Source organism: Excalfactoria chinensis, chromosome 4, assembly GCF_039878825.1.
Source record: "Excalfactoria chinensis isolate bCotChi1 chromosome 4, bCotChi1.hap2, whole genome shotgun sequence".
In the NCBI taxonomy this organism is placed as follows: domain Eukaryota; kingdom Metazoa; phylum Chordata; class Aves; order Galliformes; family Phasianidae; genus Excalfactoria; species Excalfactoria chinensis.
The window spans coordinates 40164148-40188852 of NC_092828.1; the positions used below are offsets into that span (position 1 = coordinate 40164148).

General features: G+C 40.5%; 1 protein-coding gene across 1 annotated transcript in view; it reads left to right on the forward strand.

The window, feature by feature from the left end:
* The window catches only part of TNKS (tankyrase), a 107223-nt gene extending 82567 nt beyond the window's left edge, over positions 1-24656 (forward strand). Inside the window, exons 12-27 of the mRNA XM_072334226.1 lie at positions 205-376; positions 1741-1820; positions 2777-2922; positions 3974-4139; positions 6735-6954; positions 7200-7309; positions 9578-9766; positions 10894-11131; positions 11800-11882; positions 14467-14587; positions 15186-15283; positions 16674-16748; positions 17430-17535; positions 18388-18574; positions 19284-19440; positions 20190-24656. Coding sequence (XP_072190327.1) covers positions 205-376; positions 1741-1820; positions 2777-2922; positions 3974-4139; positions 6735-6954; positions 7200-7309; positions 9578-9766; positions 10894-11131; positions 11800-11882; positions 14467-14587; positions 15186-15283; positions 16674-16748; positions 17430-17535; positions 18388-18574; positions 19284-19440; positions 20190-20276 — 2235 coding nt within the window. The 3' untranslated portion in view covers positions 20277-24656. The remainder of the gene's footprint in view (positions 1-204; positions 377-1740; positions 1821-2776; positions 2923-3973; positions 4140-6734; positions 6955-7199; positions 7310-9577; positions 9767-10893; positions 11132-11799; positions 11883-14466; positions 14588-15185; positions 15284-16673; positions 16749-17429; positions 17536-18387; positions 18575-19283; positions 19441-20189) is intronic.
* Positions 24657-24705: the final 49 nt, after the last annotated feature.

The following is a 24705-nucleotide window of genomic DNA, read 5'->3' on the forward strand; positions in this document are numbered from 1 at the left end:
GTAAGCATTTGCAGTAAATGATCTTTACACTGGAATGTTTACGTATTTTATCATTTGGTTTTGTTTAGTTGCAGCATAGAGGGACTGATAGATAAACTTGTATGCCAGGAGATTCTTGATATTGCTCTTCCTATTAAGGGCAGGGACAGGTGCAGGCTTTTAATTCTAAGAATGTTATGTATTCCATTGCTGCTGATTTTTCAGATGAACGCACTGGACACACTTGGTCAAACAGCATTGCACAGGGCTGCTTTAGCAGGTCACTTGCAAACCTGCCGACTGCTGCTGAATTATGGCTCTGATCCCTCCATCATCTCTTTACAAGGATTCACAGCGGCACAGATAGGAAATGAAGCAGTGCAGCAGATTCTGAGTGGTAGGTAAAAATAAAAACTTGTATCAGTAGCTACTAAAGAGCAATTACCTTTCAGTGGGATATGCATTCAGCCTAAGGAAGGCAGGTTGATGAGTAAACCTGCTGTACCTAGGAACTTCACTTCCTTCATCACTTTAAAGCGTACCCACCTACTCTTAAGATGTAGTTTATTTGGATAGTGTTACCTGTTTAAAATGTGCATGAGTGTGTGTATGTACAGAGAAAGAAGAACGATAGGGATTAATAAAAAAAAAATAAACACATCTTGTGATGATATTTTAATTGTAAACTTGAAGGTATTCAGGAAATCATCACTTCAGTTTGAATTATAAACTCATTTTCACAATGTCTACTCTATGAAACCTCATTTCAGATGTTATATTGTACATCTTTTCATTGGAAAGATTGCAGCCTTTCTTTTACAAACATAAAGCTGTTCAAGACTGAAGTATTCAAAAGCTTAAAGAAGCATATTAGAAGTTTTTGGCACCAGTAATGTAGTGTTGTTGATATTTTCTATGTTATTCAAAGCTAGAAAGCAAACGCTTAAATTATTTATAAAAAATTACAATGTATTCATTCTTGTAAGATTGAGTTAGAGCTGTAAGAAAGCTCATCAAGAGACCTTTTTCCAAGTGATTATTAGAAAATTCTACTTGTTTTGCTTCTTACAATGAGTGAGATTTGTTTCTTTGCTCCATGCAGTCCTTTGGTACACTACTGGAATTCAGATTTCTCTTTCCTCCAGTAATTAGATTGTTTCTGATCTTGACTGTCTTGTGAAGACAAGGATAGGAGTTCAGAAGGAAGATTAAAGTGTTGCTAAGGAGTGAAGCTTTGGATCCAGTGTAGTATTTAGTTTCATTTATCTCAACTCAGCTTCAGGATGCTGAGGTGGCAGTGCTGTTGGGGAAGTAGGTTAAAATAAATAACTTTAAGGTGAGAGCTGAAACCTCGCACAACCTTAGGTTGTAACTTGTACCAAAATGAGCACATTTAACTCCTTAAGCGTGCACTTGGGCCTCATTCTGTTTGTTTGCTTTTGAACTTCAGCACAAGTTAGAATCCAGCTCGGTGAACACACAAATCTCTTGAATATAGAAATGTCATTCCTACCTTATGCAGAATTAGCAAAGCCTTGAAATGTCAGAAATGGAAGAGTGATGTCTGCTCTAGAGACCAAATCTGATTGATTCACTCTGAAACTGAGCTTCCTTACTCAGACATTTGGGCTCTTTGTATTTGCACATCACAACTCCAGTGGCATTTTTACAAACGCTAGCAGACATATTTTCCCAGTTTGAAAACTGTTGAACACTAGATAATATATTTAATAATCCTAAAACATCTTTTTCTGCATGTAGAAAGTACACCTGTGCGTACATCTGATGTGGATTACCGGTTATTAGAAGCATCCAAAGCTGGAGACTTGGAAACTGTGAAGGTAACTTTGAGCATATCATGTTAATTTTTCACTTTATTACTGTGCAATCCTCATGGAAGTTATTACACATAAGGTTTGTGGAAGTAGTGCCCAGTGGATGGTAAGTCATAAAAAACATGAAGGAGAATTTCTTAATATTTTTTCTAGAAAGCTGGACACTGGGATGTGCTGCGGTGTTTCTCTGAGTTTGTGGTTGTTCATTCTCTGAGTCCTTCACACAGCCATGTCTTTGTTGGAATCAGATGTGTTGTTTCATATACAGCCATAATTCTTTAACGAGTCATAATTCAATCAGCAGACAAGCAAACAAACGTTTGAAGGTGAGATGTAGCATTTTAATTCTTTCCCAAAGATGAACAGTTATACCATGAAACGCTGGCATCACAGGAAGGTTTGAGCTTAGCTTTCATGCAGCCATGCAACATTTCAGGCAAAACAGGCTGCAGGTAGGCCATCCTGCATGGTCACAGCTTGAGCTTAAATACGTTAACATTAATATATATTAACACTCAGCATAGTTTTGTGTGTCAGCAACTCCTATGACTGTTGAGCTCAGTATTTCTAAATTTGTGAAGACAGCATGTGCTGGAAATGGTAGCTTGTCTGCAGAAGCTTACATGGACTTGAACCTGGCACTTGATGACTTAGAGGCTTGCCCTTTTAATGTATCAGGATTGCCTTCATACTGCTTCCATCTTTTAAGTCCTATTTGTTAAGAAAGTACTTTCAGACATAAATTTAGACAAGTTATACTTTTGATTTTGATTATGTGGAAAATTTCCTGAAATCTAACTTCAAAAAATTGGTATATAATAATAAATCAACCAAATTTTGTATTGTGGTGTTTGATGGGGACTAGGGTTTTTTGTTTGCTTTGTGTATTTTCTTGTTTGGGGCAGGTTTGATTTTTTTTTTTTTTTCCCAGTCTTTTAATAGGTGTTGATTTCCTTTCACAGCAACTTTGCAGCCCTCAGAATGTGAACTGTAGAGATTTGGAAGGCCGTCATTCAACACCACTGCACTTTGCTGCAGGATATAACCGCGTATCAGTGGTGGAGTATCTGTTGCACCATGGGGCAGACGTGCATGCCAAAGATAAAGGGTATGTTTTCATCCTGTGATATGCTCTTATTTTGTTTTCTATTAGTGTGAGATTTCAGCCTCCTCTCCATTTTGGTTTGAATTTCAGCAACTGTCATTTTTTACTGGTTTTCTCTCTTCTTGGAAAGAAGGTAGCGTTTAGGGACATGGTTCAGTGGGCAGTAGTGGTGAATGGCTGGACTGGATGATCTTAGAGGTCTTTTCCAATCTTAAATGATCCTGTGGTTCTTCTGCATTGTTTCTGACATTAATTGTGTGGAGACAGTGAGCTATTAAGTTAAATTCTGGTAAAGCCACAGTCCGTCATGCATCTGGCAATGTAATCCATGATGCTTCTCTTCCCCCTTTTGTCTGTTTCAGAGATTTTGCAGCATTTAAAAGCAGCCTCTCAGTTATTTCAGGTGATCTAAAATTAGTTTGGAATTACATGAGGTAAAATACCAGGGTTGTCTCTGACCATTTCTCTGATTCAGTTAGATTTTATTATTAACTTATTTATTCAATTAGATAAATCCTTTACAAGTCTTTTTATTATTTGATTTCTTGCAAAATGACAGAGTGGAACAGTATGATTGTTTGATCTTTCATTCTAACATATTGGACTTCAGGGTGAGGGGTAATTCATTTCCAGCACTGAATTATCAATTTCTCAGTTGAAGGAAACGTTTGGACATCTTTCTATGGGTGTGTAATGGTTAATAACTGTACTTCAAACCCATTGCTTAGTTTCTTACCTTTTCTGAAATTTTCATTCAACTATACATAGTCAGATTGTAGTGATTATTGCAGCTGTTTTTTGCTGCTGCTAACAGCATTAAAGCCACTTGCATCTAGCAAAAGCAACACTGATGTTTGTTAAGCATTTAGAAGCTTTGCATATGGGATCTGAAGGACAAGGATGTTTGTTTCATTTGATAATAGCAAGGAAATAAAGCCATAGAAGTCTGAAAAACGTGGACTGCTGCCCAGTGTATGTTTTATCTGTTGGAATTTTGTGTGTTTGCATATTGGATTGTATTTTCTCTAGCTATTAAAACTTTATCTTTGATTAGCGGCCTAGTTCCCTTGCACAACGCCTGTTCTTACGGACACTATGAAGTAGCTGAACTCTTAGTGAGGCATGGCGCTTCTGTCAATGTAGCAGATCTGTGGAAATTCACTCCTCTTCACGAAGCGGCAGCAAAAGGAAAATATGAAATCTGCAAACTGCTATTGAAAGTACGTGATCTGGAATTTTTAAATGTGTTTTTGAATTTGTGTTTTGTTTTTGTTGAAGATGGCATTCAAACTTACTTGCGTTGTGAATTTTTAATGGTGTCTTTCGATCTGTTTTCATTTTGCAGTTGTCAATTTATTGTGTAGTGTCTGCTCACTTACAGAGAATCATCAGAATAGTTACTTTATCCAGTAGGTTTATTAGATTGGTCCAACATGGCCAGTTGATACTATTAACCAAGTAGGACAGGACTCTCAATATGGAGGAAGAAAAAAACAAACACCACAACAACCAAATAAACAAAAAACACCAGTAATTCTTCCCTATTCATCCCCTTCTGGAACAGTTTATGAAGTAAATCTTTGTAAAAACACACAAGAGTGTGTTATAGAGCAATAATCTCAGGTGGGGACTGACTTGGTGTCTGACACGTAAAAAATGTAAAGCTGTTAAGTCAGTGTATAATCTATTAACATCATGGAGGAAATGTGTATTAATAGCCTAGAAAGAGTCCAGCAGAGGGCTGCAAAGATGATAAAGGGCCTGGAGCACCTCCTGTAAGAGGAAAGGCTGAGTAACCTGGGTCTGTGCAGCCTGGGGAGAAGACCGAGGAGGGAGCTGATTAACGTTTGTAGATATCTAAAGGGAGGTGGAGGGCTGATGGATGGGGCCAGGCTCTTCTCAGTGGTGCGTAGTGATCGGACAAAAGGCAGCGGCCTAAAACTTGCATATAGGAAGTTCCATACAAGCATGCGAAAGAACTTCTTTACAGTAAGGGTGACGGAGCACAGGAACAGGTTGCCCAGATGGTTGTGGAGACTCCTCTTATGAAGATACTACAGGTCCCACCTGGATGCCAATGTGTGTGACCCATTGTAGGGAACCTGCTTTAGCAGAGGGTTGGTCTTGATGATCTCTTGAGGTTCCTTCCAACCCCTGCAATTATTTGATTCTGTGATATTTCTCACCTATCTCATGAATTATTTCATTTGATTACCAAATAAATATTCAGATTCATAGAGAGCACATCTTTTAAAAACTCAGCAGCAGCAAAACCAGAAGGCGTGCAGACGTGGCCAGTGTGGAGTAGACACAACGATGGCCATGTTAGTACCACCTGAATGCAGGAGTTATTTCAAGCTTTAGGAGCACTCATAATTGCTCAAGCACAGCATTACTTCACTGGCACTGGAGATCTCTGGAATTTTCTGATCATTTAAGTGGGAGTGAAGCCATCTTTCGTGTTCTGCTTCAAAGGGTCATGAATGAATGTACCACAGGAAATACAGAAATGCTGAAATCTTTTTCTATAACTCTCTTGCACAAGAGCTGAATGTGTCCTTAAGATGGCATGGTTTTGTAAAGATTTTTGGGTGTCCATGGATACATGCTCATGCTGCAGTTTACTCAGGGCTTCTCCTGCTATGTGCCTCATGCCAAATGGCAGTGCTGTCAGTTCTGCTGAGCTGTGAATGTTGAGTTTCATTTCTCCTGACTTGTGCTCTTTTTTTTTTTTACCCTGTTCTGCGTAAAGAATAAAACAAAAACACACAGACCTTTTGGAGAGACTTTCAAAGCCTTTCTTTAAAATGGCTCCTTTGTTTGCTTCTGGGATTTTGAAGGAGTCTGAGAAGTTGCTACCTCTTTGCTTAGATATTTCTTTGTGACAATGTTTGAATAGTTTGAGTTTAAAATTAAGGGATCTAAGATTGTATCTGGGATAGTTATTCTTGGTTTTGAACAGCTTTTTGCCAAACAAACAAATAAAAAAACCCTCTTTTCTCAAGAGTGCTACAGATGCTGATCTGGTTCTGTGTAATCAGTGCTCTGTCTCCTTCTGTCCCTTTCTGCTTACCCTTTTCACCTTGAACATTCCTGTAACGCTTCTGAGTATGAGACAGTCCATTCATTCTCCTCTTCCCATCCCCATCTCATTCTCTGTGGCTCACAGTAGCACAGCATGTAGCCAGCATCACTGGTGAGAAATGCCAAGGTAGACTTGCTGGCAGGGGTTAGATCACTGATCGTTCTGAAGGAGCCAACCAAAGAACTAAAACGCCTACAGCTGCCTGTTACTTATGTGTGTTTGATCTTCCTATGACTGTTAGCAGTAAAAAGCGAAGGAGCTGTCCTCCCACAATGTTGCTCACGGACACAATTCATGCTGTAGATGTTTGTTCCCCTCTTTATCTCATGCTCCAGTAGTTTGTTCTTTTCTATGATTGATTTGTATGTTTTATGAGCACAGGTATATTCCAGCAGTCTTTTATATCCACTTTTCTACTGCCCCACCAAATGTTTTCTTTATTGCTTGGCAGGACCTGTAAACAATTTAAGATCATGCTGTTATCTAATAGAAAGTGTAGAAATGAATGTTTTTATAGATCATATCTCCAAGAAATGTCTTTCAACAGCACGGTGATATTCAGTGAACTTGAGATCCTGGCTTCATTAGCCAAGATTGGCATACTGTCCTTCTGGATTTATTTATTGTATGCAACTGCATTGGCAAAATCCTTTGCCTCACCTGTGCTTCAAAACAGTGGCATGTTTGTGTGCATGGTTGTGACAGCAGCATTGCACTTTGCTCTTTGCAGCATGGAGCTGATCCAACAAAGAAGAATCGAGATGGAAACACTCCTCTGGATTTGGTGAAAGAAGGAGACACAGATATCCAGGACTTACTGCGAGGAGATGCTGCTTTGCTAGATGCTGCCAAGAAAGGATGCCTGGCTCGAGTGCAGAAGCTGTGTACTCAAGAAAATATCAATTGCAGAGACACCCAGGGAAGAAATTCAACACCACTACATCTTGCAGGTGAGTGACTTACCATGTTTCACAGAACGACTGAGGTTGAAAGGAACCTTTGGAAGTAATCAAGTTCAAGGATGACTTTACCATACTGTGTTGTTAACTGGCACCTGTATTTCAGGAGTTAATATGATTACTAGGAGAAAAGTGGCTTAGCAGTTGAAAAAATGCTTTAGCTTCACTGTCTAACAATTTTTATTTGCTGAACCTCTCCTAATACTCAATTTCTTTTTCCCGTTTCATTTCTATAGCTGGTTACAACAATTTGGAAGTAGCTGAATACCTTCTTGAGCATGGTGCTGATGTTAATGCCCAGGACAAAGGTGGATTAATACCTCTGCATAATGCAGCATCGTATGGGGTAGGTACAGGCACTTTTGCTTGTGGGCATACCTAAAGGGAGCTCCTAAAAGTCATATCCAAAGCTGGTTATTTTGCTGTTGTCTTGCAGTGGCTTCTGATAGCATGAAATATTTGTTGAGCTTAGTTGCCAATGTGCATCCTGGTTTTAGTCCCATTGATGTGGCTTAGTGAGGCGTATTTGGGTGTAGCCGTTTGGAAATATCACTTGAAGGTAGCCTTTGTGCAAGCAAGCAGATGCAAAGCTTCGAATGGCTTTAAATTGTGGGTGAGTGCTGAAATAGGAAAGAACTCGAGTTGGTACTGAAAGACTTGTGTGGAAGCAAGAGGGGATCATGTCTGTTGCAGTGGGGCTTCAATAGTTGATTGAAACTATTTTGGATGAGGCAGGTCCTCTTTCCTCCATCTGTCTGTGTACCACTTGCACAGATGTCTCAGAAGCAGCTGCTACTTGCAGATGAGGTGAAGTTTTTGCAAGCAATTGTACAGTGATGGTGCTTGCGAAGATCCTAGCAGCATGCTTAAGGTCAGGCAGAGGACATAAGCTCAAAAACTGGTGAATTTGATGATCTAATGATATGCCTTGTTACTGCAGGGCCTTAGCACAAGAAGAGCAATCTAGGAGAGGCATTCATAAGAGATCCACATGGTTTGCTTTCTTTTGAGATCTGAATGAAGAAGATAGGGGAATAGTGCAGTGTTCACCTTCTTTCTACTGAGTGTATCACTGAAACGCAGCCTGCATCATTTGCATTGGTTCTCTGTCAGTCTGGGCTTTCGGTGCCCTAGAACACAAAAAGCTCTGAATGCTGCTCAAGGTTTAGAAGTGCAGCACCATGATTCTTCACTGCTGGTCCTAATACCGAGCAATATCATTCATCAGCCCTAATCATAAATACTAAGTGCCCAGCACATTGCTAGAGATATATTCTGATTAAAAAAAATTGTGCTCAGTCTTTCAAAGCACAGCAAACAAAAGCATGCATCTTGTATACCAATAAAACATTCTTTATTGTCACATGGCAACATAAGAGGTTGGTTCAAGTTGATAATCACTTCAAAAATCATAGTGCCAATCTAATTTGGTTATCTTGCTCTCTCTAGGAAAAGTTAATGAGGCTGTGTTTCATTGCTTTTCCTGTAGTTCCCCGTACTTCTGAGCTGTCATCAGCTCATTCAGATCTTCGTAATGGGTGGCAGACAGATGAGTACTGCTTTCAGATGTTCGTGGCTGGCAGGTTTCACAGACATAACCTTTTCCTCATGAAGTATCTTCAGTTCTCCCAGCCAACGCTTCAATTTGTGTGCCTCTCAGTAGGGTTTTATGTTGTAGCAGAGAAGCTGCAGGAAATGCAATTGCTTTAAAAGTTTTGAAGAGAGGAAAAATAAGGTCAGCAGTAATTTCAAACCATTCAGAGCAGGCTTTTTCTGGAGTTGTTAAGAGTCACTTAATTGCTGTTGAAAGAAAAAGTGAAATCCATTAGCAGAAGTCTTTGTTCTTCTGCTTACTATTTCTGTGTCTCATTCTCTTGCCTACTTTTTTATCTCTAAGCTGTATTCCTCAAGTAATTTTACTGGTCGAAGAGAGAGAGAGTTTTTATTCACTGATTTTCTGTTTTCTTATTTTAATTCGGGAGACTTCCAAGATAGAATGTTGATGGAAGCATGGAGGTATAAGTACTTTTATAGCCATTGTAAAACAACTGTTCCTTATGAGACTCTTAATAAGTCTTACCAATTATGTATCTCAAAATATGACTGGGGTGAGAATAAATTTGTGTTGTCTTGGGCGGGCTCTGTGACAAAGCTCTGTAGGCAGACATCTAAGTGGTGTCTAAGTAGTGTAACATTGGAGTCTAGATTTGCTAGTGGCATATCACAAATGTCAGCACCATAAATTTGTGTTTCCAGTTCAAATATCTACAAATGTTTTCACAGCTAAGCCTATTTGTTTTATGCTGGAGGATATATCAGTCCTGATCCTATAGCTAGCGCAGACTACTTATCATGTACTTCAGGTGATCTGACAGAAATGTAATTCTGTGCTTGATCATACATAGACTGGTAGGGCTGATCCAGATTTAGGGACTGTGGAACTGTAGGATGGAGCCACATCTGATGAGTGTACTGCTGCATAACAAGGCAGATAAGTGGGTGAAAGAAAGAAAAGAGAAATGATGAATTTCTCTATGCACCATTATCCTCACCACAAAATAGGAAGTATGTTTTATTATCAGTTCTTGTTGATTAAAATGTTTTTGTTTTCTAGCATGTGGATATTGCAGCATTGCTGATCAAATACAATACATGTGTAAATGCAACAGATAAGTGGGCATTCACACCATTGCATGAAGCAGCACAAAAAGGAAGGACGCAGCTCTGTGCTCTGCTGTTAGCTCATGGAGCAGATCCAACCATGAAGAATCAAGAGGGTCAGACACCACTAGACCTGGCAACAGTAAGTTCTTGCTGGAGTGCCAGCCACAGAGTGCTCTGGAAGGTTTGCTCTGCATATAAATGACTTTCTGCACATTCATGGCCTCAGCAGGTTTCAGCTTTCTCTGTGTCAGAGTAGAGGGAAATGAATGTGTCCAGGGTGCATTTGCAATTTCTTTTACCCATGGATATCCTCTGGCTGAGACTTTAACATGGTTTATGATATAAGGATCTCCTCTGCTAAAGGATTCACTCCTGGATTCAGTCTTCTCATTGCCAGAAGCTAACCTACCCGAAAATGCCCCCAGTCTGTAGTCAAGTCTGTGTGTACTGTCAGTAATGATTTCATTGAATCTGGAAAGAAAATGAGATGAGGTTTTATTGGAATGGAGTCACTTAGTAGGTGATTATGGTTGGTGCCTGTGTATTACCTCAGTTCTTTCTTGACCAGCTTCAAAACAACATCCAAAGATTTGTGAGTTGCTGTCAAACCTCTTTTAAAAATGGCACTGTACACTTTTTGTTAGTGGTGATGGTAGCAGCTGGTTAAAGAACCTAAGAAGGTTGTGTGAACATGCATGTCTCAGCTTAACCGTTCTTGTTAGAATAGATAACTGCAACCAGATTGGATACCATGTCCATTTCTGGTGCGAAAATCACAAAAGGACAAGTCAAGAGGAAATTCTTGAAGACGGGTTCTTCTCAGTTTACTCTATAAAGGCATTTTGCAGTCCAGTTGTTAGCTAAGTTTGTATTCCTCCTGAAGTTCCCGTTGTTTTTTTGCTTTAAACGCTAAGAGATTATTGTGGCAAAGGGAAGGGTGGAATTTTTCCACTGAAACTTTGATCCAGTGCAAAATGCTTGACCAGAAGTTGACTGACACAAATTGAGATGGTGTTGTGCCTAAGTTGCCAAGGATAATGTTTTTGTGTTGCTATTCCTGCCTTAAATACCCGTGAAGTCTTTGTGCAATACGTTGGAATATTCTTGCAACCATGAATTCCCATGGTACAAAAAGGGGTGATTTTCCTTTTAACTGGGAGAACAGGGTGGTTAATGAAAGAAAGAATTCTAAGAAAAAACTCTTCGCAGAGATCAGTGACTTGCGATATAACTGAGTCTCAAGATGAATGTTTTTGTGTTTTTCAGGCTGACGATATCAGAGCTTTGCTGATAGATGCGATGCCTCCAGAAGCTTTACCTACATGCTTTAAGCCTCAAGCAACTGTTGTTAGTGCCTCCCTGATCTCGCCAGCATCTACGCCATCCTGCCTTTCTGCTGCCAGCAGTATAGATAACCTCACCGGGCCACTGGCAGAGCTAGCGGTTGGAGGGGCATCAAATACTGGTGATGGAGCAGCGGGAACTGAAAGGAAGGAGGGAGAAGGTGCATTTACTGTTGGACAAGTTTGCATTGCCAGAAGTACAGTAGTTTAGATTCACAGCAGTTCTTACTTTATCTGAAAAGCATTTCTGACCAGGCAGAAATTACTGCACATTCTGAACTGTTGTCCACATCATGAAGTGTCTGATGTTTGCTCTGTTCTCGTGTGCCCTGCAGGAACATTGCTGCCTGTTCATTTGTTTGCTTTTCAGTTAGTTCTGATTACAAAAGCATATCTGATTAGGTGCCCAGATGTTTGTTGATTTTATCCAGAAGATCCAATGAGAATTAATTTGATAGAGTTATGATCGCAACGGCTGAGGGATTTCAATAAGGCTTTGGATCTTTTGATTCATATCTAGAATATGTGCTTTGTATCAGCATCTGGGCGATTATATACCAAAAATACACCCAGCCTTCATTTCCTTCTCCTTGCAATATTAGCTTCTGCCACAGGCTGATTGTGCTTTTCATTATTTGATACTGGAGAGGGGAACAGTGATGATATTCGCACTGAGGTTTCACGCAATGGAAGTGGATTGTTTTCTATAAGGCAGATTAATGGTACGAAGAAGAGTGACTGGGATCTTAAGAGAAGTGGTATTTGTTGGTTTATTTACTTATTTGAATTGCGTGCCTGTGATTAAATGATTTTTTTTTTCTTATTACAGTTTCTGGTCTAGACATGAACATTACCCAGTTCCTGAAAAGCCTTGGTCTTGAACACCTTCGGGACATCTTTGAGACAGAACAGGTAAGTGTCAAGTGTTTTCTGTGTGTCTTGAAGGTAGACTTCAATTCCCTGATTTTTAAAAGAGAGCAAAAAGATGATTTCACATCTACAGAAAAAAATAAACATCCAAGAAAAGTGCAGTTATGAATGAGTTGGCAAATGCTGCTCAATGAAGTAGAAACAAAAATATCTGCCTGTTTGAGTTAGATATCCGTGGTTTTCACTTTCTTAAGAAATGATGCTTGCTAATTTGGCTTGTATTCTGTGAACTGCATGTGAACTTTGAATTAACTTTCGAACATAAGTGTGTTCCCCGGTGGCGCAGCGGTAGAATTCCCGTTTGCAACACCAGGGGGCCCGGGTTTGAATCCCCCCTGTGGAGCAGGGGGTAGAAGTGCCGCTCTGCTACACAGAGGGCTCGAATCCCGGGAGTTGGACTCAATGATCTCTAAGGTCCCTTCCAACTCGCACAATACTATGATACTATGATATGATATGATGATAAGTGACTATTGTAAAATTTAGGAAGTGCAGGACATTACCTGCACTTCTCCTGTAGCAATCTTGATGTTTAAAGAAACTTTTCACCATCTGTGCTGCTACGTGTAACACTTAAGTTAGACATAGGAATTCCTAAAGTTTGACCACTAAGCTGAACTAGAAATCTAGTTGAGTATTGTGTAGTCAGTCCAGAGAATGCAGAAGTGTGGTTTCTTGATGAGTTAGGACTGTAGCATTTATTGAATTTGCAGAGCTAAGAAGTTGTAAATATAGTTGAGAAATGGAGGAAACTGCAAAGTTATCAACAATTTGCAGTGTGTAGAAAGAATACAACTTGTTACAGTTCCAGAAGCTAACATTTCTGTAAGGTTTGTGGCTTATTATTATGTACTGTTTTTTAGATTTAATGCATTGACAATTAAAAAGATTACTTGTGCGAATAAGATGTACACTGGTGGATGTAAAAAGTACAGGGCGGCTGGATTTGATGATGTTTTTTTTCTCATACTTTTGCTGTTAATCTTTTGTGATGGATCAGGAAGTAAATATTTTAAATGTAATTTGTTACTTACAGAAAAGCCTCCAAATTCTTCCACGAAACATTACAGAGGTATCTCCCTCCCCAAAGTTACCATGCTATATAATATTTTTTCCCTTCTTACACATAAGCATAGGCTTATTTCTTTAACTTGGAACTACTTCTAGTAAGAAGCAAACCAACCCCCAATGAATTTGTATTCTACTCAGTTTTTGTTCTTATATATTATTTTTCCTCAGCTTCCTCTTGTTGTGCTGCTTTTGTCCAGTTTTTACTTCCTCAACTTCTAACCTGTATTTAAGATCTTTCCCTGCTACTAAGATTAAACAATTTAAATCAGATTTATCATTTCCAAAACTGCTAAGCTGCTCTTGTAGGTTTGTCTTTCTTGTAAAAATAAGTTCATTATCTCACTGCTTTCATGTTCTTTCTTTTCTACTTGGCTCTAATCTCATATTGATATTGGGTCTGTGCTGGTGCTGTCTATTATCTATGTTTCCTGTTATCCTGTGCACACAATGAATGCCTTCAGTGGCTTTTCCACAGCAATCTCATTAGGGCTGTTTCTGCTCAATTGCACAGTTGCTCAGGGTATCTATAATTCCTTGCTTGAATTGCTTTCCTTTGGATTTGTGGTACTCAATTTGTAGTTGACAGTGTTGATATCTGCAAGTCCAGTTGTGCTAACAGTCTACCTGGTTTTTAAGCAAGTTGTGTGGGTTCCTATCATTCGCTGAGCTTCCAGTACCAATTTAATGTAAAATTGGAAGTAGGCTTTATGCAGTTACTTCCATCACGTTAAATCTTTGTACTTCACATAAACGCCTTAGTACAGAATTGCTTTACAGCAATGAAAAATATGTATTTCATTTAGCAACTATATTTCCTCTTTTTTAACTTTGAAAATAGTTTGTCCATTTGTTTTATTATTTTCTATTTCTACCAACAATCTGTGTGACCTTGATGTCTAAAATCACGTCAGGTGATGGTGGATGTATTTGTATATTACAATAACATAACTAGTTATGCCTGTCCTTACAATGCTAATTATTTCCCAAAGTTTGAGCGTGGGAAATAGTTGGGATAGTTGAGCTTGACTTAACCTAGCCATCTCACTGGCTTCATCTCTGTGCAAGCACACGTGTGGATATGCACACACCATTATATACCAGTGTGAAACACCTTTTTGGTAGCACAGTGAGAATTCTGAATCACACTAGAAGGTGAGACCCTGATCGCTTCAGAAATATTTCCATGCTTTGACTCGTCCCAGCTTTTCCGTGCATCCTCTTCCTACATAAGTAAAAATGATTGTAACAAGAATGAGCTCTTGTTAATTGCTGTGAGAGAAGTCCTACACAAACCAAGTTGTAGCAGCTGGGCATGGTCTTGTGTGAGGGAGGTGCATGCCAGCAGGTGGCAGTAGTTAAGAATATGGTAAAATATAAAATACGCGTTCTCTTGGTTGTAGCATGAATACAGTCCATTTTCTGAACTGATGTATCTTTGACCTTGGGAATTGGGCCAAACTTGTCCGGTGATTGTTGTGGTTTTTCACCTTTCCAGATAACCCTGGATGTGTTGGCAGACATGGGACATGAGGAGCTTAAAGAAATAGGGATTAACGCCTATGGCCACCGGCACAAATTGATAAAAGGTGTGGAGAGACTTCTAGGAGGACAGCAAGGTAAATATGATGTTTTTACTTGTTAGCCTGAGTAACACAGAACAGGCTGTAAATGTAGGCATTGATACCAGCAATTGAAAGAGTGTGATTGTTTGGAAAACATGCTTGCTGATGGTTTGGTGGCTTGTGATAGGTAAGGAGTATATTGGGTTGATACAGGACTGAGTGACTGCTCATCTTTCTAGAGAATGGATAACCCTGTGGAAGCTGTGCCCATTTGCAGGGGGGGTTCTGTTTGACCAGGGAAGGGGGAGCTTTTGGGTTGATTTGCCCTACATATAGGCTAGCTGTATCCTGAAGCGTGAAGGCCTGATGGAGCTCTATGCTGTCCCATGCCACTTGCATCCTTCTACTAAAGCACAAACCATAAAATGTAGTTGTCACACCTGTGTTTTTCTTCTCTCTCTGAGGACCCTGCTGCCAAAGAAAGTACGTCATCTTTTTAAGGTTATTTTTAAGCCTTGTGGTTTTTTTTGTGTTTCCTGCTGGTGTTATATAAGCAGAAAAATTGCAGTGTTTAATAAAAACAAGGCTGGCTTTATTTTCTCCAGTTGATTTTATTATTTTTTTTAACTTCTTTATTTCCTTCCCTTTGTAGGTACCAATCCTTATTTAACTTTCCACTGCGTGAGTCAGGGGACTATTCTGCTTGACCTTGCACCTGACGATAAGGAGTATCAGTCCGTTGAAGAAGAGGTATTGCGATTAGCTTGTTTGATGGTGGTGCATTTCCTTCATCACCTAATCCTTAGAGCTAAATCTTGCAACACTTGCTGAAAGTGATAAAACATGCGTTGGTGAATTAGAAAGATCTGATGTCGAGTTTAGGGCATTTGTTTGTTTCAGTTTATACTGAAGATTATATATATATATAATATACATATATATTATATTATATTATATTTTTATACATATTATATTATATTTTTTATTTTATTTGCTGTTTCCTGACAGTTTTTTTCTTTAAATACATGATTTTGTTTCTCACTCCCTGCTAACCTAATTTTGCCTTGCTGGCATTGTGTTCTGGAGGTTGTCTCATAGCTAGGGCTTACAGAGCTTATCAGAGAAAGGCACACCTGTGAAAGGCAAAGGCTGTGTGTGGAGACTGGGAGATCAAGGCTGTACAAGTCTGTAGGCATTCTCTTTGCTCAGGCTGTTTCTGCATGTGAACCAGCTTGTTTTCTCTTGTCTCCGTGGCTTAGTTAATCTGTAACCTAGATAAAACAGCTCTTGGATAAGCAGAGATGACTGTAATTTTACCTCCCACACACACATGCTCTTTTATTTGAGTCAACTACAAGCAGTTACCATTTTGAAAGGAAAAGCTTAAGAGGAAAGAGACTTTCTGAAGAGTTATGTTTGAAATAAAGACTTCATTGTTTGTTCAGTTGCTTGTGTAGTGATGTTGCTTTGTAGCACAGAGAGTCCTGGTACTCAGGATTGCTGCCAGTATCCTGGAATATCTTTTATTAGTAACTCTACAAACTGGAGTTTGTGCAGATTTTTTGTGCAACCATGTCTGAAAGAAAGAGTCACTTGTTTACTAAATTGGGATGTTTATTTGAGTTGTTACTAAATGTTGGTGCTGTGGTTATAAATACCGCTGGAAGAAAACGGGTTAAATTGTTGAAATTCTTAGAAGCTTTTAATGCCATAAGAAAACTTAATATAAGTATTTTCATGTCACTAAGAAATACGGCCTGTAGTCATTAGAAATGCATTTGTTATTACTTCAAAATGATCTTTTTGTTTGAGTTACTTTTTAATTTTTTTCTAATCTAAAGCGGGTCTTCCAGTAGTCTCATTTTGATACCAAGTGCCAATCTGTAGGTTTTTATTATAAGATTGAGGAATTGCAACATTCAGCTTCTCAGACAGCATTGTAGAGCTGATAGTGTGTTGGGTGCCTGAATAAAAAGTATGTATCTCCATTTAAAACTGAGGTTTTTTGGCACCTTTTAGTTAATTTTCATCCCAGATTCTACTGCTGTCTGTGATGTATTAAGATAGATACTGCATGATTACTTTTCCTTGCTAACAAGTTTTATGTGCTGAGCATTCAGTTGTGTTCATTTATGTGTAGATGCAAAGTACAATCCGGGAGCATAGAGATGGTGGAAATGCTGGTGGGATCTTCAACAGGTACAATGTCATCAGGGTAAGTTTCAAAGCATTGTAGTTCTTTGTAGTACAATAAGCTGGTACTTATGAAAGCACACAAAATTGATTTTAATAGATCAACCTTTTAAACTTAAAGTTTTTTGTTGGTATGATAATCAATTGCAGAGTTAAAGCAAGCACTGAGTACTAAAATTAAACTGATTGTGTGCTTGGCATATGGAGTGAGGAAGAAGTGTCCACTTGTGCTATTAGAGTCTAAAGAAGTCATGGAGTGGTTTGGGTTGGGAAGGACTTTAAAGCCCACCCAGTTCCAACTCCTTGCCATGGGCAGAATTGCCACCAACCACATAGTGAACATTAAACCTAAGCCTTCAGAAAGCTAGGCCTGCTCAAGAGCAGCCAAAGCAAGGGTGGGAAGGAGTTTCAGACAGTCTGTGGTTCTTGATGGTATTACCTACTCTGAGGAATGAAGCCTGAAAGCCTGCCTTAAACCCAAGAACTTAAGCTGTAATTCACAATAAATGTGAATGTCTTGAAGCATATGTTGCTGACTTGGTGTAACGGTATGTTCAGGAGGGGCGTGATTTTTAGTTTGAGGTTGTTTTTCATACCATTTGTTTGTCTTGCTGTGCTTCTCTGTAGAATTTCTGCAAACTTTTTTGAAACCATATTTCACTTATTTTGAGTTGCATACTTAAAGCTTGTTGTTCCATTGCAGATTCAAAAGGTTGTGAATAAGAAGTTGCGGGAGAGATTCTGTCACAGACAGAAGGAGGTCTCGGAAGAGAATCATAACCATCACAATGAGCGCATGTTATTTCATGGTAATAAAGTGATAACTATTTGTATGTACTGGTATTAAAAAAGAAAACAGAAAAGGAAACCAGAAGCAAATAGGAACCCACAGGCAATGTTAGTGTGGCTGTTTTCACCATCCTGTACAGTAATTGTTTTTCTGTGCTAAAAATGCATGGGTGTGGGGTTGGTGAAGGTATTCTATGCAATCCATAAAGCTCCACTAGGTACAAAATATGTTTATAAAATGCTGTATCTCAGTCGTTGCCCTTAAAACTGATGCTAACTGTTGGGAGAGCTATACACTGCTGTGAGAAATACAAGTTATCTTCTGAAAGAGGGGAGCAGCACATAGTAAAAGCATTTTTCCATGGCACTTCATGTAACAATGAGGGAAAGGAACCAAAACTCACCATGAGTTTAAGCAGGATGTTCTTCAGAAGCATCCAGAAGTGCCTGCAAAGGACAACTGTCCCAATGCAAATTAATCCTTCCCTAGCACCTTCTCTGATCCTGTGAAGGAAATGGTTTTAGGGTATGATTGTCCTGATAAATTTGCCCTTTGTTGGAGAGTACCGACTACTGAAGAAAGTGTGCACTGACAAAATAAATTGTGCTGAAATGTGAGGAGGGGGTGGGAAGGCCACTTAATGAGATCTGTAACTGAGTAAGATCTGAGTCACACGTGGGATCTTGGTATAGAATGATAAATCCCACACATCACTGCATCCTGCTGGGTATCGCCCCCTTCCAGCTGACTGAGCACACTTTGTGGCATTTAATGATCTGTCTGAGGCAGAAAAAGCTCCTCTTGACATAAAGTCCAGAATTGCTACAGGTCTTAACAACTGTGTGATAACACAACCTTTTGTCTTTTCTAGGGTCTCCTTTTATTAATGCTATCATTCACAAAGGATTTGATGAAAGACATGCATACATTGGAGGAATGTTTGGAGCTGGAATTTACTTTGCAGAGAACTCTTCGAAGAGCAACCAATATGTGTATGGGATAGGAGGAGGAACAGGCTGTCCCACACATAAAGACAGGTCCTGTTACATCTGCCACAGGTATGTCTCCACCAGAGATCCCTGTAGGTAACTCCAGCTGTCCTGGTTTTTATGACCCTGGCACAGGATGAACTGTGGGGAAAGAACAGCCATTTAAGTTTGGTCATGGTGGGGAAAATGCACTTTTCCATTTGCCGGGGCTGAACAGAAGCAGACATAAATGTGAGTCCCACAGAAAGGTCAAAGTGAGTATAAATCAAAGTAAGTGGTGACTCAGGAAAGAGACTTGAAATGGCAAGTATGAAAATGGAGAGTAAGGCAAAAAAAAGCAATTAAACTCCAGGTAATCTTAGAATGAAACTGCACTGCGAAGTGGTGATCAGCAGTACAGTCTGATTCTACAGGCCACATAATTTTGGAGGTAGTGAGCAAGACCTAATCACAGCTTTGTTTTGTACTGAAGTAGATCAGTGTGCATTTCATGCTTTGACACTCACCCTGCTGGTTGGAACACAAAGAGTGTTCATATGGCTTCATACATCAGCTTTATAGAAAATGAACAAGAGCCAGCCTCCATGCAACAGCTAAACAAATCATGTGTTTTCCTTTCTGAATGTCAAGCAAGAATTTTTAGACACAGCCTTAGACCTGGTTTCTATAACTGTTTCACCAAAGACCTGTGAGAAATTAATTGTAAGAAACAGAAGTCTGAAGTCATTCTGGAGGCTTATGTCTCTCAGATATGTTAACTCGGTGTTTCTCTTTTCAGACAAATGCTTTTCTGTAGAGTGACCCTTGGAAAATCCTTTCTTCAGTTTAGTACCATGAAGATGGCACATGCCCCTCCAGGACACCATTCAGTTATTGGCAGGCCAAGTGTGAATGGACTTGCATATGCTGAATATGTTATCTATAGAGGAGAACAGGTAGGTGGCTAGTGATGACCAACAGAGCTTGGAGTTTCAGAAGGGATATAAATGATTTCCATTCCAGGTGTGCTGTCTTAGCTATTTTTCACTTAAATGTAAAAGTAAGCTGTAAACTGTATTGAGGCAGGAATTGCTGCTCCTTTCCACTGATCTTCTCTGATCTACGTTGCGGAAAATGGCCTCATTCTTCTTCTGCAGCACTGAGAAGAGCCTTTTAAGAGATGTAGTTTTCATGAGTATGTGCTGTTTTCTCCCACTGCATTTAACTGCAGTAACAAGAACGCGTACATTTCTGGGACTCTATAGATTGTGAGTATTCTGAGCTTTTTACCTGTGGATTCCCAGCTGTGGCTATGTCCCTGTCTCCCCTTATGGCAGCAGAAGTAGCACAGCAGTCTTCAAGAGCTGATTTTTATTCTGAGTAACTCAGTGGAGGCTTTTAGCTTAGAAGAGTGGCTTGCTCGCTGCCCTGGATGATTCAAAGATTACAAAATAAATTCAAGTTGGAAAGAATCTTGGGCAGTCATTTAAAACAACCTCTCATTCACCCTTGCTTGCACACCAGATTGCTGAGGGCTCTGACCAGGTAGGACTTGAAAGAGATTGATGTTTCAGAGTCTCTCTTGGTAGCTTTGAACACAGAGCTGATTCTTGCACTGTCCTTCCTGGTCGTCGTTTGAAATCCAAAATGTGAAGTTACTGAGTGTACCCCTTCTGTAAAACGATTTCTTTTTCTTGACTTTTAGGCATATCCAGAATATCTTATTACGTACCAGATTGTGAAACCAGAAGCTCCCTCGCAGACAGGAACAGCAGCAGAGCAAAAGACCTAGTAGCTACAGAGCAGCGAAGAAGGATGTGACTTCAATCTTGGACTGGGTGGAAATGTGTTCAGGATATCAGTATCATATAAAATTCTTAATCTGGAAATATGCTGTATGTCTTTTATAGAGCATTTCTGTCTTGATGAATACGATATGAGTAACTCTTGCATACTCGACTGCTATCGTTCCTTTTGAGGAAGGTTTACAAGAGACTGCCTTTTAATAATGCATCTCAGGCTCCTAGTCTCTACCATTACCATGTGCAAAATAATGTTGTTTTGATCTAGACTTTGGGAACATTGTGCAAACAGAAATCTTTATCAAGGCCATCTCATGCGTTAAAATTTCAGACACTACTGTTCTGCTTACTTTATTTGCAGATAAACTGCATTAAGTCCATAATTTTCCTTCCAGCATGCAGCATTCAATTTATCTTTTCAGAAAGTCTCAGACAACTATTTATTTTCCTTTCGTATTCTGGAGTTGAGCCAGAACCTACTTAAAGGTATTTTGCACAAAGTCAAGTTGACTAAAACCATTAACAATGCAATATGAGATTCATCTGAGAAGGGGCTACGTCCAGTTCTTCAAGATAGGGGGTTTCTTTGCACACCTCTGAGCAAACGATACTAATCTGTGAGTGTTTCTTGAGAGTGGAAACAAATCCCATTTCAGTTTGCTGCGTTGTCAGTGTGAGTTTTCTGGGGAAACCCAGCAGAAGTGTCAAACCGACTCTTGTGCTGGATACAGCAGGTCAGTGCCCTCTACTGATATCTCTAAAAGAACATTTTACAAGGCTGCTATCAAGCGCGTGCAGCTTGTGAAACGTTCTCCCCTTACAGTGGCATACGGTTTTGCTGGGAGACAGCTGACGAGTCAGAAGACCACACGTGCAAGGATGTATCTGGGTCGCATCCCTCTGTGTTATGAGACACAGAAGATGGTTTTCAGACTGGTAAGGGAGAACGTGTTACAGCAGTTTCGTGTCACATCTGTTTGACATCATGGTTGTCCAACAGCTTTAAGTGGTTTACAAAAATAATTTTTTAAAATATGGGTTTTACATCTTTCTGAGGAAAACTTTCTTTAAAAAGATCAGTTGGGAAGTGGATTTGTTGGCAGATATACCAGAGGACAAAGCTGGGATGTACTCACCTCAGTCCCCTTCCATGCAAGTTCCCGGATCTATTTTGCTGGGTAGGAAGAAGTTATATTTCAGCGTTGCATAGCACAGCATCAGACTAATTCTGAAGTCTCCTTCATGAACATTAGAGATTTAACGAGAGTAGGAATTAATTTCTTTTTCTGGGGGGAGGTGGTTGTTTTTACAACTTCTGGTTTTGTTTTTAAACCATCAGTGTGAGATGTTTTCCAGCACCGAGCATATAATGGCCGGAGGTAAAATGTTCCTTTGAACAGGCTGTCCATCTCCCTATCGACCGGCGCTGCTGAATAACTGATGATCCAGTTCATGCATTCCAGCTTTAACACCCTTTAAGCAAGGGAATGGCAGAATAGCATGCTTTAAGTTTATAAAAACGTGCTCCCTGCCAGTGTGGTTTGCTCGGGGTGTTTGGACTAAACAGAGTCTTCACTTTCAGCTTTAAGACACGGAAAGCTCATTTTTAGCATTAAGGCTTTAGTGTTGAAGCAGGTTATCCTCCTGGAGGAATCGCGCCCACTGTAAAGTCAGTCATCTGATGCGGTCTGGCTGCCTGCACATCCACTCTTTGTAATATCTATAAAGAAAACCTTAGAAATAGCAATACTGCAGCAGATCTTGAGCTTTGGGTTTTATTTCTCTCGAGCTGGCACTGGATCTATGGTTTTCACTTCATTTTGTGACTTGATGAAATAATCAGCTTCGCAGTCCAGACTCTGGCCTAGTTGTCCTTTTAATCAGACGTCACTGACACAGTCGGATGCTTGTATTTTGGCTACTTGTTTAGTAGTGTTAGGATTGCAGAGATCACCACTAGGCTTTGAAGTTTTGTATTCATCATTTAAGTTTGAGGTTTGGTTTTAATTTAGATAAGAATGGAGTGGGGGATGCGCCTATCTACACTAGGGTTTCAGATAGCGATGAGAATGAGTGTGGCTCACCATCCCCATTAGACATAGATTTCAGTGATTAAAAGAAATGAATTGTGCTGCGTAGATGAGCAAATTGGTTGATGTGGGTGTGGAAGTTTGAAAGCTTTACATCTTTGAAAAACAAGAACAAACCTAAAAACAAAACCCCACCAAGGGCCCGCACCAGATTTTGTTCTCGCTTGTTGTTTCCTGTGTGCTAATGGAACAAAATCTGGAGCTGTGAAGTTCTGGAGTACAAAAAAATACACTGTTTGGTATCTTGGAACTGCCCATGTTACATATCTGATGTTCTGTGCAGAGTAAAGGTGCTGTGTGAAGAAATCATTTTGCAGTGGCTTTTGTCTTGTAATGGTCCCATGCCCATTCGTGGCCAGCACAGAGGGACACCCTGGCCTGGTGGGCTGTGCAGACCAGCGTGTGCCTCTGCTGGCTGATGTCGTTTGTGTGTGTGGCTCCTCCTGTGGCTGAAAACAAGGTGAGGATCTGCCCATCGGTGTCTGTAACCTATGGAAAAGCTGATGGTGGTTGAGCTGCTACCGGCACTGTTTTGTTTGCAGCAGGGTTGCTTCTGCTTTAGCTGAGGGAGTTGATGTAAGAGCTCCTAGTTCCACGGAATAGATGTGGCAGGGTGCCTCATCCTGAGCAGGGCTGTCCCCTGGTGATGGGACGTTTATCTGCAGCACTGTGTCACCTAGGTATGATAAAAGTGAGGATGCGGGAAGGTGCTGTGCTCAGCCAGGTTTGGAAGAAGCCTGGCACCTCCCAGTGGCTCCAGGCAGAGCCATTCCCTATGGGATTAATGCGGTGCCTGCAGGAGTGGGGGTGGCAGGTGGTCCTGACCCCGGTGCCTTTTACCCTTAGAGGAGTGCAGCTTTAAAACAGCTGTGATGGGGCCTCAGTGGGCGGACAGAGCAGCGCTTCACCAGGTCTGAACCCTGCGGGAGGTTCTGGCTCTCCAGAGCTGAGGTTGTTTCCGTGGCACAGGGTGGCATTGCAACCTGAACACTGTCGGAGTGCAGCACCTCAGCATGGTACATCTTACTTTCCCATCTTCACTCCTCTCTACCAATCTTCGATCCCAGCTCCATGAAAACTGCTGCAGACTGTTGTACTGGTTTGGCAGTTATCCAGCCACTGCTGTTCTGTAGTCCAAGGAATGAGGTTTGCTTTTGCTAACACCTGTTTTGAACCTTTGCAAGCGCTGCTATCAAATCCCACCATGTTGTGCAGCGGGAATTTCCTTACCTGCAAACTCTTCTACCAGTTGTTTTTTTTCCCCATGGATGGGGAAAGAGAATGAGTCCCAAGCCCAAAGTAGGCGGGTGAGTTTGAACGTCGTGATAGTTCTCAGAAGCAGGAAGTCAGGAAGCATGTGAATTTGTTCTTAATGGAATTTCACCATTCCCATGCTTCCTGACCCTAGAAAATGCAACTGATATCAAAAAGAATACGTGCCTGGTGTGTGTTTCAGTCATTTCAAGCTAAGCTGCCGCCCCTCCTGGGTAGGACAGGGTGGAAGTACAGATTCAGTTTAGCCCTAGGTACCAACTGATGTGGGAACCTACAGGCTGGAAACCTGCTGATGGTCAGAGGTGCCTTGGGTACAGGTGAGAGCTCATTGCCTGCAATCTTTAGGGGGTCGGGGCAGTGCTTGTGAGCGCTGCTGAAGGAAGGTGAGTGAGTCAGCAGGGAGCAAGAGGAGCCCATGCGTTGCGGTGAAATGAACACATGTGCCCATCAGGCTGTATTAGACCGGTTTTGTTCTATCTAGTTCTGTCATACTGAGCCTCTTGGAGGCGATTTTTAGCGTCGGTTCCGTCGTGCTGATGACTAATGTAGTTTGATTAAAGTAACTGTATTACAAAGGTAATTTTGGCACTGTTTCTTCTTAACATCTGCGGAACTTGCTTCAGCTTTGGAAATTGAAGTGGGGATTTCTCTGTGCCACAGTCCTGTGAGCTTGTGCACCTCCATTTCTGATTGCTTGCTCTGCCACCCCACATGGCGATGTACCTGGGGTTGAGTTTTTAGACTTTTATATAACTTGTCTTCGCAGCTAGTCCTTTGTTCCTCTCTTGGTGGCTGACCACCTGGAGCTGGGATAGCATTTATTTATTTCCTCCTTTACCCTCTCTCTAAAAGAAGACGATGGGCAGGTTCTCAGCCTATCTACATGGTGGACTTTAGGTAACGTTGTTGTAACAACCAAGTTTGATCTATAAATGTGCTTGGCTAAATGTCTGATCTGCAATACTTGTAATAGTTTAAAATTCAATAAAAACATTTTTAACAGTTGCTCTGTAAAAGCTGAGTGTTTGCAACACCTGTTGTTGGGGGGAGAGGC